Raw genomic sequence first — 13,679 nt, forward strand, 5'->3', positions numbered from 1 at the left:
GTTATAACATCTTTTATTCCCATGGCGAGACATTGAACTTCATCACGGCGCCATGGACACACCTTTTAACAAAAACTCAAGATCTTCACAACTAAACATCACACAGGTCTTTAGATTAGACTGACCACAAAAAAGACATTGATGTCATAAAATTTCAAGGAGTAGTTTGTCGCAGTGTAAAATATGTAACTTCCTGTTGCCAATAGGTGGCGCTATGACTATAACTGAATATTGGCATGTAGATCTGTTCAGGTCAAGAGTCCTATCCAACATGTGAAGTTTGGGTCAGATTGGACATTGTATGTCTGAGTTACAGCAACTTCCTTTTTCATGGCGAAACATCGAAATTTGTCAGGCCGCCATGGACCCGCCCTTTAACGAAACCTCAAGTCCTTCGCAATTTATTATCGCAAAGGGCTTTAGATTACACTGACCAAGTTTGGTGTTGATCTGAATAAATGTCTAGGAGGAGTTCGTTAAAGTACAACCCCTGAAAATGGCAAAAACAACAGCAATTTTGAAGGGAAAATTCAAAATAACCGACTTCCTGTTGGGATCCGGATTTCGTACCAAGAGACTTTTTTGTAGGTATTGGAGTGTTACATGTGTGTACCAATTTTTGTACATGTACGTGAAACATAGCTCGAGGCGCACTCCGTTTAAAGTGTATACGCACTCCGTTGAAAGTGTATAGGTGGCGCTATTGAGCCATTTTGCCACACTCGATGGAATATTGGCCTTCAGATCTGTCCAGGCCAGGACGCTTATCACACAAGTGAAGTTTGGGCAAGATCGGACATTTTATGCCTGAGTTATAACATCTTTTATTCCCATGGCGAGACATTGAACTTCATCACGGCGCCATGGACACACCTTTTAAAGGGGTGATAAAACACGATTTCACTTTTCTAACTTTAGCTAGTGTGTAATTTTCCTGTTTGAGCATAAACAACATCTGCAAAGTTACAACGTTCAAAGTTTTAAGCAAAGGGAGATATTTGCTTTTAAAGAAATCCATTTCTAAGGACTACAGCAAACGGCCGGTAGGGACTACACGACATTCCTTCAGGGTTGCTGACGTCACTAAGCCCAATATTTACATAAACCCCTCCTCCGAGAATAATAGATTAGGTGGGGGGCGAGGCCATTTTATATTGCTGTGGAGATTGAGAAGAGTTGTTGTATGCTGGAGTATTTTTGCCGCGATGCCGACGAAACGCTGTTATTTTCATCCGGATTGCAGGTCCACTTTGTTCAGCCTTCCTAGGGACGGGGAAGTTAGGGATCAATGGTTAAAATTTATTTTTAACTCGGTCCCTCAAAATTATTACCCAAATCTCGCTCTCTGTGCTGCACATTTTACGGAGGAAAGCTTCCACAATCTTCGCGAGTTCAATGCAGGATTCGCCCAACGGCTTGTCCTGAAAGATGGAGCAGTTCCAACTTTAAAAACAGAAGCTGTTTACGGGCCACAAGCTGTAAGTATGACTTATTTTTCGTCGATGTGTTTTACTGTATTGGTTTGTATTGCTATTGGCTGTATTGCTACTTGTGCGTTGTATCGAGGAAGTGAACGAATAACAGCGCTGTTTGGCTCTGCAAACCAGTTTGTTAAATGCTTATTCATACTTAATGCGACAAACACCCTAACGTTACGAACTTTTTTTCTTAATCTCAACAACGAACTTGGAATTAGTGTATATTATTCTTTGATTAGAGCGTTTATGTATTGTTTATCTACATGTTTGTTTATCTGCAGGCATGCTAAACATGGTTCTGTGTTTGATTTGGCTACTATAGTAAAGCCAATGTTTTTGGTTAATAGTTATAGCGACAGATATTTGGTTATAAGCGTTCTAAAAATACAAAAGTAACGATTCCATTCAGTACCGATTACTATAGATCTTCACTCTTTAATCAAAAAAATCCCTTTGAGGACTAATACAATTTGTCAGAACAATTATATGAAAATCTTGCTTATGAAGCTTATTTTTTGTGGTCCAATGATTATTATCCAGTAATTTTTTCTTACTATTTTTACATGTCAAATGTATGTTTTAAGCTGTAATTTGATCATTGATTACATATTGTCATTATTTCTTACAGACAACATCTCAGCAGGGTGCGAGTTCCCAAGAGCTCCCCACTACATCTACACTTCATGAAGTTGGTTGTCAGTCAGACCCTATAGAGACCGAAACTGTAGCCACAGAGATAAAGCCGAAGATGCGATCAGTGGGCACACAACTTTCAATGGGTACATTGAGCAGTTTCCACTTAAGGAGCAAAGGTATGAAATACAGACATTAAATGTGTTTGTGTTACTTTATCATATGCAGTTCTAGTACATATTGTCTTTTTTTTATTATAATTGTCATACCGGCTACTGAAACGTATGTGTATTAGAAAGTGGCTTATGTTTATCACTGTAAAAAAAAATTGTAATAGCATGACCGATGGTTATGAGTAATTGTATTTTTATTTTTATTTTTTGTACTTGTAGGCATTCAGGCAACATATTATGGTCATGATGTGGGCACCCAAACAACTGACATGTTTCCTGATGTGCAGCTGTCTTCAACACCAGTAAGGGGCTCAGTCTTCAGGCCCAGTAAGAGACCTCGTCTGGTGTTAGATGAGGAAGAAGAATCAGAATTAAATGTCGAACCCACTGATTCCACATATAACCCAGATTCTGTTGTCACTGAAGAATCAGAATTGGCGTAAGATATAAATACATATTTACGCACTTTTTTACTAATACATTTGTGTTTAAAAATATATATAAAACATGAAAGCAACTTCCTAATATTTATTCTTTTTATATTGCCTTAGGATAGATCCACAGCCCGACCACAGCGATAACAAATACATTGTTTTTGAAAGCTGTCTTCGAGAGCTGTTTGTGTCCTGTCCAATTTGTAAGACAAAGTGTGTTGTCCAGAGCAGACGAAGGGGGACTTTTGTTGCATTCACCCAGCTTTGTGAAAAGTGTAACTACTACAGACAGTGCCAGAGCCAGCCCATTGTTGGGAGTACCCCACTTGGAAACCTGCTATTGTCTGCTGCAACGTATTTTACCGGTGGATCTTTTAAACAACTAGAGAAGGTATTACAATTTACAATAAAATTCACAAAAAAATACTGTGTTGTTTCAGTATGTATGTACTGTATGATTTCTATGTTAATAGATTTTCAAAGCCATGAAGCTCCAGATGATGCATTTCGTAACTTTTAGGATTCATGCCAGGAATTTCATTGAGCCTACCATAATACACAAGTGGAACCAAGATCAACTGAATCTTATAAGACAGCTGCAAGAGGGAGGAAATGTTGCTGTGGCTGGAGATATGCGTTCTGACACGCCAGGTACGTTTAGAGTATATTTGAAAAAATCACACCGTTTATTTTATAGTCTTTGAGTTCTCCTAAAATATTATGATACTGATGTTCTCAGTAATGTTCTATATCTGATTATGATGTTTACAATAGGACACTCAGCAAAATTTGGCAGCTACACCATTATGCACATGGAAACCAACAAAATTCTGGATCTTCAACTAGTTCAGGTTAGTAATTAAGCATTTAAAAAAAAGTTAAATTTTCTTTTATCTGTTATTGTTTATACTCTACTCTGTTTATACATTTGAAATGTTGTGCACCCAACAACAGAGCAATGAGGTTGGTGGAAGTTATCATATGGAAAAGGAGGGATTGAAGCGTTGTCTCGATAAGCTGGAGTCTCATGGTTTAGCTGTTGACTACATCGTCACCGATCGCCATCCGCAGATTCAGAAGTACCTGAGGGACCGCAATATCACTCAGTTCTATGACGTGTGGCACTTTGAGAAAGGTAATTATTTATCTTTGTATTATTAATTGATACTTATTCAGTTAATTGTTAAACCTAACTTGTACATTTATATTTTTGGGGTAATTAGATTTTCTTGAAATAATGATTGTACAACCAAGCTTTTACTTTGTACAGGTTTATCTAAGAAACTTGACAAACTTTCAAAAATGAAGGACTGTGAGGTGCTGAAAAAATGGTTGCACAGCATCAAAAACCATGTTTACTGGAGTGCGATTTCCTCTGAGTCTGGGCCAGAAAAGGTGGCGAAGTGGAATTCACTGCAGAACCACATACAAAATGTACATGTTCATGAGAACCACCTCTTCCCCAAGTGTGAACACCCAGACAAAGTTTCCAGGGATCCAAAAAAATGGTTCCAACCAGGTATGACTGTATAGAGAGACAAATGACAATAGAATGACAGTAAAATAGTAAAATTTTGAGATTTTCTTCATATTTGATCTGTTTGGCTACAGGATCAATAGCGCTCCATAAAGTGGAAAAGCTATTATACAACAAGAGAGTTCTCAAGGATATAGAAAAGCTCAGCCACAACTTTCAGACGTCATCGCTGGAGGCTTTCCACAGTCTGATTTTGCGTTTTGCCCCAAAGAACGTGATTTTCCCTTTCATAGGAATGTTGTGCAGGTAATAATCTTTGACATGTTCAGAAATATTTATAAACATTGTTTTCTAACAATTTTTATGGAAATGTTTTTTTTATTCATTATTTTATTAATATTAATAATCTTTCCCTATAATAAATAATGTTCTTTCCTAATAAGGAAGAAACAGGTAAAATAGGTTAGGAGCCTTGCCTGTGGCCCTATGTTATCTATGTTATGAGTAGCAGAGATATAAAGAGATCGAGAGCCTCCCATCTTGGCGAGCACTCTCATATTCTCTTGACTGACTGTGCGACTGTGAGCCTTTCTTGCAAGAAAGAAACCATTATAATCATTGATTGAACATTTGTCTCTTATTCTGAATTGTTTGTTTATTTGTCACAACACAGTTTACTAATCTTTTCATATGTTATGGATTGTCCACTGATTACAGGCTGTATCTTGCAGCAATGCACTATAATGAAAATGCTAACCGTGAGCAGGCAACAACAACTGAAGGACAGGCTGTGTATAAGTTCGTTTTTCCAAAGTCCAAAAAAGGGGAATGCACAGCAAAGCCAGTGAAAATAGAACCAACATACAGTAAGTTGTAAAATGTTTTATTAACAATAATATAACAAAAGCTATAATGAAATAAATATAAGCTTACAAAAAATATTTATAAATATTACACAAATGTTAATTATAAAACAAAGGTAGATTATTTATCAGTAATTATATAAACCCATAGAGGGACTCAGTATTCTGTTTTTTACAGACTATGTCGATGACCTTATGAGCCTTCTGTTACATAAAGTCTTTGTGGACCCCAAGCCATATGCGGAAGAGCTGCATGCAATCCCCATTCCACCTCCTCTGTCATCACAGTATGAAAAACCTTCCAAAGAAGAGGTGATTGCCCAGCGTGTGTCACGATTCAGTCGAGGGGTGGCCGGACCCCAACATACTGTCCCGCTGGATCAGGAAACTGTAGGCGGATCCGGTTAACAACACATGAGGGGATGACAACCCTCACACTACGTCCTAGGTAGCCCCAGCACCAGCTGACAAAACTGCGAAAGGCCAGATAACGGAAGCGCCTATGGCAGGAACAGAAAACCTCAATATTGAGTATAAAACCAGTGGTATATTGGAAACATGTATATGTGATGTGAAAATATGTTTGATAAAAATTGATATTTTGATTTAATTTTTGTCTTTGAATAACATGTCTTGTGTAAATATATATTTGTTTTTTATTTATATTATTTTACACAACATAATTTCATTAAATTTAATAAATACTTACTCCTCTTCATTTCTGCGTCTCACTGGTCCATAGTCGGCTCTAAATATTATTGATATTTTGCAAAGTATACGGATTTAAGCAGTTTGGTTCAAAACCTGGATGCTCAACCATATATTTAGGAGGGTCTGGAACCTCCATCATTCGTTTTACAACCTAAACAGTAATGTAAGACAATGAGAACATACTGTACAATTAACCTATGTTCATCTTTTAAATATGAAAAAAGGATTATACAGAACTATTAACACGTTATGCATAATTTTGGTACTAGCTTATTACACTACCTTCTGTATTTCTTTGCAGCAGATGTTTTCCTCTTCAGTTGGCATTTTTGCACAGTTATTACATGTACACCTAATAAAATATATATATTTTTAAAATAAAAAAGGTTCTTGAATACTTTTGTTAATAGACAAACACTTATTATTGTTATAAATTCAACATCAACTATTATAATTAGTACAATTAAATAACAGCGTATCTAAAAAAGTATTAGATCACAACAATAATAAACATAACATTCTGAAACGTCATTTAACAGCCGTTCTTGAACAGGAAATGCTCGATCATCTTCATCAAAATTTTCTGGGTCCGATTCGGGCTCAAATTGGTATGGTTTTATTGACGCCATTGTTTCTAATACCCCCAAAGCACAGACTACTGGTAAAGGTAAGGGGCATGACGTTACCGAAAAACACACCCAGTGTGTTGTGATTCGCTAGTCGGTTAGCGAATCACAACACACTGGGGCAGCTAACCAATCTGAGCCCATTGCTATTTTTGTGGGACTGGCTTCATAGAACCCGGAAACCATCAGACCGTTTTACAAGGAGGGACAGAGCAGTGTAGAGTAAAGGTAAAATATATGAAAAATAATGCATTTTTTTAAAAAACGAAGCATGAACATATGTTACAGTGCACCCCACAAACACAATCAAGCCTTCGAAAAACCGTGTTTTACCACCCCTTTAACAAAAACTCAAGATCTTCACAACTAAACATCACACAGGTCTTTAGATTAGACTGACCACAAAAAAGACATTGATGTCATAAAATTTCAAGGAGTAGTTTGTCGCAGTGTAAAATATGTAACTTCCTGTTGCCAATAGGTGGCGCTATGACTATAACTGAATATTGGCATGTAGATCTATTCAGGTCAAGAGTCTTATCCAACATGTGAAGTTTGGGGCAGATTGGACATTGTATGTCTGAGTTACAGCAACTTCCTTTTTCATGGCGAAACATCGAAATTTGTCAGGCCGCCATGGACCCGCCCTTTAACGAAACCTCAAGTCCATCGCAATTTATTATCGCAAAGGGCTTTAGATTACACTGACCAAGTTTGGTGTTGATCTGAATAAATGTCTAGGAGGAGTTCGTTAAAGTACAACCCCTGAAAATGGCAAAAACAACAGAAATTTTGAAGGGAAAATTCAAAATAACCGACTTCCTGTTGGGATCCGGATTTCGTACCAAGAGACTTTTTTGTAGGTATTGGAGTGTTACATGTGTGTACCAATTTTTGTACATGTACGTGAAACATAGCTCGAGGCGCACTCCGTTGAAAGTGTATAGGTGGCGCTATAGAGCCATTCTGCCACACCCGGTGGAATATTGGCCTGAAGATCTGTTCAGGCCAGGACTCTTATCACACATGTGAAGTTTGGGGAAGATCGGACATCTTATGCCTGAGTTATAACATCTTTTATTCGCATGGCGAGACATTGAACTTCGTCGCGGCGCCATGAACAAGCCTTTTAACGAAAACTCAAGATCTTCACAACTGAACATCGCACAGGCCTTTAGATTAGACTGACCACAAAAAAGACATTGATGTCATAAAATTTCTAGGAGTAGTTCGTCGCAGCGTAAAATATGTCACTTCCTGTTGCCAATAGGTGGCGCTATGACTATAACTGAATATGGGCATGTCAATCTGTTCAGGTTCGGAGTCTCATCAAACATGTGAAGTTTGGGGCAGATTGGTCATTGTATGTGTGAGTTATAGCAACTTCATTTTTCATGGCGAATCATCGAAATTCGCCAGGCCCCCACGGACACGCCCTTCAACGAAAAGTCAGGATCTTCGCAATTTAACATCGCAAAGGCCTTTAGATTAGGCATACCAAATTTGGTGTTGATTTGAAGAACTCTCTAGGAGGAGTTCGTTAAAATACAACACATGGAAATGACCAAAATTACACAAAATATGCTCATAATATTAAAAATAACCGACTTCCTGTTGGGTTTAGAATTTCGCTCCAAGAGTCTTTTTTGTAGGTATTGGTGTGTTACATATGTGTGCCAATTTTCGTGCATGTACGTGAAACATAGCTGGAAGGCTGTTGATTTTCTTGGTATAGGTGGCGCTGTCGAGCCATTTTGCCACACCCTCTTCTGAATCCTATATCAGACGAAAATTTTCACCAGGTTTGACGAGTGTGCAAAGTTTCATGACTTTTTGAGCATGTTAAAGCCCTCAAAAATGCGATTCATTCGGGAGAAGAAGAAGAAGAAGAAGAAGAAGAATAATAATAAAAAACAAAGCAGATACAAGAGGGTCCTCGCACCTCGGTGCTCGGGCCCTAATTAAAGCTGCAAGCAGCGATGAACGGGCCCTCGCACCCGGGCTCACCGGCAGCGAGTGGCTTTAGTTAATAGGTGAACGGTGAGAAATATGCGTTTAAACTCATAAATATAAGTAGAATATATCAATGTTTATTCCACATATGTGACAATCTTCCTGTTGCCAGCAGGTGGCGCTATCATTATAGTGGAATATTGGCCTTCAGATGTGTTCAGGGCAGGACTTTTGTCGAACATGTGAAGTTTGGGGAGGATTGGACATTTTATGCCTGAGTTACAACAACATCCTATTTCATGGCGAAACATCGAAATTTGTCAGGCCGCCATGGACACGCCCTTTAACGAAACCTCAAGATCTTCGCAATTTAAGATCGCAAAAGCCTTTAGATTACACTGACCAAGTTTGGTGTTGATCTGAATAAATCTCTAGGAGGAGTTTGTTAAAGTACGACCCCTGAAAATGGCCAAAACAACACGAATTTTGCAGAGAAAAATCTAAATAACTGACTTCCTGTTGGGATTCGGATTTCGTACCAAGAGACTTTTTCGTAGATATTGGTGAGTTACATGTGTGTACCGATTTTTGTACATGTACGTGAAACATAGCTCGAGGCGCACTCCGTTGAAAGTGTATAGGTGGCGCTATCGAGCCATTCTGCCACACCCGGTGGAATATTGGCCTGCAGATCTGTTCAGGCCAGGACTCTTATCACACATGTGAAGTTTGGGGAAGATCGGACATTTTATGCCTGAGTTATAACATCTTTTATTCCCATGGCGAGACATCGAACTTCGTGACGGCGCCATGGACACGCCTTTTAACGAAAACTCAAGATCTTCACAACTTAACATCGCACAGGGCTTTAGATTAGACTGACCACAAAAAATACATTGATGTCATAAAATTTCTAGGAGTAGTTCATCGCAGTGTAAAATATGTCACTTCCTGTTGCCAATAGGTGGCGCTATGACTATAACTGAATATGGGCATGTCAATCTGTTCAGGTCAGGAGTCTCATCAAACATGTGAAGTTTGGGGCAGATTGGTCATTGTATGTCTGAGTTATAGCAACTTCCTGTTTCATGGCGAATCATCGAAATTCGCCAGGCCACCACGGACACGCCCATTAACGAAAACTCAAAAGCTTCGCAATTTAACATCGCAAAGGCCTTCAGATTAGGCATACCAAATTTGGTGTTGATCTGAATGAATCTCTAGGAGGAGTTCGTTAAAATACAACGCATGGAAATGACAAAAATGACACAAAATTTGCTCATAATATTAGTAATAACCGACTTCCTGTTGGGTTTCGGATTTTGCTCCAAGAGACTTTTTTGTAGGTATTGGAGAGTTACATGTGTATACCGATTTTCATACATGTACATGAAACGTAGCTCGAGGCGCACACCGTTGAACGTGTATAGGTGGCGCTGTTGAGCCATTTTGCCACACCCACTTCTGAACCCATATCAGACGTAAATTTTCGCCAGTTCTGAGGTGTGTGCAAAGTTTCATGACTTTTCGAGCATGTTTAGGCCCTCAAAAATGCGATTCATTTTGGAAGAAAGAATAATAATAATAATAATAATAATAATAATAATAATAATAAACGGAGCAATTCCAAGAGGGTCCTCACACCATCGGTGCTCGGGCCCTAATAAACGGAGCAGATACATAGGGTCCTCACACCTTCGGTGCTCGGGCCCTAATTAAAGCTGCAAGCAGCGATGAACGGGCCCTCGCACCCGGGCTCACCGGCAGCGAGTGGCTTTAGTTAATAGGTGAACGGTGAGAAATATGCGTTTAAACTCATAAAATAAGTAGAATATATCAATGTTTATTCCATATATGTGCCAATCTTCCTGTTGCCAGCAGGTGGCGCTATCATTATAATGGAATATTGCCTTCAGATGTGTTCAGAGCAGGACTTTTATCGAACATGTGAGGTTTGGGGAGGATTGGACATTTTATGTCTGAGTTACAACAACATCCTATTTCATGGCAAAACATCAAAATTTGTCAGGCCGCCATGGACACGCCCTTTAACGAAACCTCAAGATCTTCGCAATTTAAGATCGCAAAAGGCTTTAGATTACACTGACCAAGTTTGGTGTTGATCTGAATAAATATCTAGGAGGAGTTTGTTAAAGTACAACCCTGAAAATGGCCAAAACAACACTAATTTTGCACAGAAAATTCTAAATAACTGACTTCCTGTTGGGATTTGGATTTCGTACCAAGAGACTTTTTCGTAGATATTGGTGTGTTACATGTGTGTACGATTTTTGTACATGTACGTGAAACATAGCTCGAGGCGCACTCCGTTTAAAGTGTATACGCACTCCGTTGAAAGTGTATAGGTGGCGCTATCAGCCATTTTGCCACACTCGATGGAATATTGGCCTTCAGATCTGTTCAGGCCAGGACCCTTATCACACAAGTGAAGTTTGGGCAAGATCAGACATTTTATGCCTGAGTTATAACATCTTTTATTCCCATGGCGAGACATCGAACTTCATCACGGCGCTATTGGACACACCTTTTAACAAAAACTCAAGATCTTCACAACTAAACATCACACAGGTCTTTAGATTAGACTGACCACAAAAAAGACATTGATGTCATAAAATTTCTAGGAGTAGTTTGTTGCAGTGTAAAATATGTACTTCCTGTTGCCAATAGGTGGCGCTATGACTATAACTGAATATTGGCATGTAGATCTGTTCAGGTCAAGAGTCTTATCCAACATGTGAAGTTTGGGCAGATTGGACATTGTATGTCTGAGTTACAGCAACTTCCTTTTTTCATGGCGAATCATCGAAATTGCCAGGCCGCCACGGACACGCCCTTCAACGAAACTCAAGTCCCTTCGCAATTTTATTATCGCAAAGCCTTTAGATTACACTACCAAGTTTGTGTTGATCTGAATAAATCTCTAGGAGGAGTTCGTTAAAGTACAACCCCTGGAAATGGCAAAAATTACACCAATTTTGAAGGGAAAATTCAAAATAACCGACTTCCTGTTGGGATCCGGATTTTCGTACAAGAGACTTTTTTGTAGGTATTGGAGAGTTACATGTGTGTACCCAGTTTTGTACAGTACGTGAAACATAGCTCGAGGCGCACTCTGTTGAATTGTAATAGGTGGCGCTATAGAGCCATTCTGCCACACCCGTGGAATTGCTTCAGATCTGTTCAGGCCAGGACTCTTATCACACATGTGAAGTTTGGGAAGATGAACATTTTATGCCTGAGTTATAACATCTTTTATTCCCATGACAGACATTCGAACTTCGTCGTGGCGCCATGAACACGCCTTTTAACGAAAACTCAAGATCTTCACAACTGAACATCACACAGGCCTTTAGATTAGACTGACCACAAAAAGACATTAATGTCATAAAATTTCTAGGAGTAGTTCGTCACAGGTAAAATATGTCACTTCCTGTTGCAATAGGTGGCGCTATGACTATAACTGAATATGGGCATGTCAATCTGTTCAGGTTCGGAGTCTCATCAAACATGTGAAGTTTGGGGGCAGATTGGAATTGTATGTCTGGAGTTATAGCAACTTCATTTTTCATGGCGAATCATCGAAATTCGCCAGGCCGCCACGGACACGCCCTTCAACGAAAAACTCAAGATCTTCGCAATTTAACATCGCAAAGGCCTTTAGATTAGGCATACCAAATTTGGTGTTGATTTGAATAAATCTCTAGGAGGAGTTCGTTAAAATACAACATATGGACATGACCAAAATTACACAAAATTTGTCATAATATTACAAATAACCAACTTCCTGTTGGGTTTAGAATTTTGCTCCAAGAGTCTTTTTTGTAGGTATTGTGTGTTACATATGTGTGCCAATTTTTTGTGCATGTACGTGAAAACATAGCTCGAAGGCTGTTGATTTTCTTCGTATAGGTGGCGCTGGTCGAGCCATTTTGCCACACCCTTCTATGAATCCTATATCAGACGAAAATTTTCACCTGGTTTTACGCGTGTGCAAAGTTTCATGACTTTTTGAGCATGTTTAAGCCCTCAAAAATGCGATTCATTGGAGAAGAGAAGAAGAAGAAGAAGAAGAAGAAGAAGAAGAAGAAGAATTAAAGCTGCAAGCAGCGATGAACGGGCCCTCGCACCCGGGCTCACAGCAATCGTGTGGCTTTAGTAAAAAGGTGAACGTTGAGAAATATGCATTTAATGTCCTAAATATAAGTTGAATATATCAAAGTATATCCCATATATGTGCCAATCTTCCTGTTGCCAGCAGGTGGCGCTATCATTATAATGGAATATTGGCCTTCAGATGTGTTCAGGCCAGGACTTTTATCAAACATGTGAAGTTTGGGGAAGATGAACATTTTATGCTTGAGTTACAACAACTTCTCTTGCTGTGGCAAGACATCAAATTTTGTCATGGCGCCATGGAAACACCCTTTAACAAAAACTCAAGATCTCCAAAAGTTAACATTGCACAGGCCTTTAGATTAGACTGACCACAAAATATATGTTAATCTCAAAAAATTATAGGAGTAGTTTGTCGCAGCCTAAAACATGTCACTTCCTGTTTGCCAATAGGTGGCGCTATGACTATAACTGAATGTGGGCAAGTAGATCTGTTAAGGGCAGAAGTTTATCTAACATGTGAAGTTTGGGGCAGATTGGGACATTGTAGTTGAGTTACACAACTTCCTTTTTCATGGCGAACATCGAAATTTGTCAGGGGCCGCATGGACACGCCTTAACGAAATCTAAAGATCTTCACAATTTAACATCGCAAAGGGTTAAGATTACACTGACCAGGTTTGGTGTTGATCTAATAAATCTCTAGGAGGAGTTCGTTAAAGTACAACCCCTGAAATGGCAAAAACAAAGCCAATTTGCAGAGAAAATTCTAAATAACCGACTTCCTGTTGGGATTCGGATTTCGTCCAAGAGACTTTTTTGTAGGTATTGTGTGTTAACATGTGTAATACCGATTTTTGTACATGTACGTGAAACATAGCTCGAGGCGCACTCTGTTAAAGTGTATAGGTGGCCGCTATCGAGCCATTTTGCCACACCCAATGGAATATTGCCTTCAGATATGTTCAGGCCAGGACCCTTATCACACATGTGAAGTTTGGGGAAGATCGGACATTTTATGCCTGAGATAACATCTTTTATTCCATGGCGAGACATCGAACTTCGTCACGGCGCCATGGACACGCCTTTTAACGAAAACCCAAGATCTTCACAACTAAACATCACACAGGTCTTTTAGATTAGACTGATCACAAAAAAGACATGATGTCATAAATTTTCTAGAAATAGTCTGTCACA

General features: G+C 39.1%; 1 protein-coding gene across 2 annotated transcripts; it reads left to right on the forward strand.

Moving 5' to 3' along the window:
* Positions 1 to 880: 880 nt before the first annotated feature.
* On the forward strand, positions 881 to 5,773 carry LOC113101959 (uncharacterized). Of its 2 annotated transcripts, none has more exons than XR_003290531.1 (11): positions 881 to 1,478; positions 2,107 to 2,290; positions 2,504 to 2,723; positions 2,836 to 3,109; positions 3,192 to 3,369; positions 3,493 to 3,569; positions 3,673 to 3,853; positions 3,989 to 4,237; positions 4,330 to 4,501; positions 4,927 to 5,061; positions 5,237 to 5,352. XR_003290531.1 is itself a non-coding variant. In XM_026265713.1 (11 exons), exons 1-11 carry the CDS (start codon positions 1,206 to 1,208, stop codon positions 5,464 to 5,466), a joined length of 2,187 nt encoding a protein of 728 aa, XP_026121498.1. In that variant the 5' UTR covers positions 881 to 1,205; the 3' UTR covers positions 5,467 to 5,773. The 2 variants fall into 2 exon arrangements, 1 of the variants encoding a protein (XP_026121498.1); XM_026265713.1 differs by having other exon boundaries at positions 4,913 to 5,061; positions 5,237 to 5,773.
* The last annotated feature ends 7,906 nt before the right edge of the window (positions 5,774 to 13,679 follow it).

Source organism: Carassius auratus, unplaced genomic scaffold, assembly GCF_003368295.1.
Source record: "Carassius auratus strain Wakin unplaced genomic scaffold, ASM336829v1 scaf_tig00217670, whole genome shotgun sequence".
Classification (NCBI taxonomy): domain Eukaryota; kingdom Metazoa; phylum Chordata; class Actinopteri; order Cypriniformes; family Cyprinidae; genus Carassius; species Carassius auratus.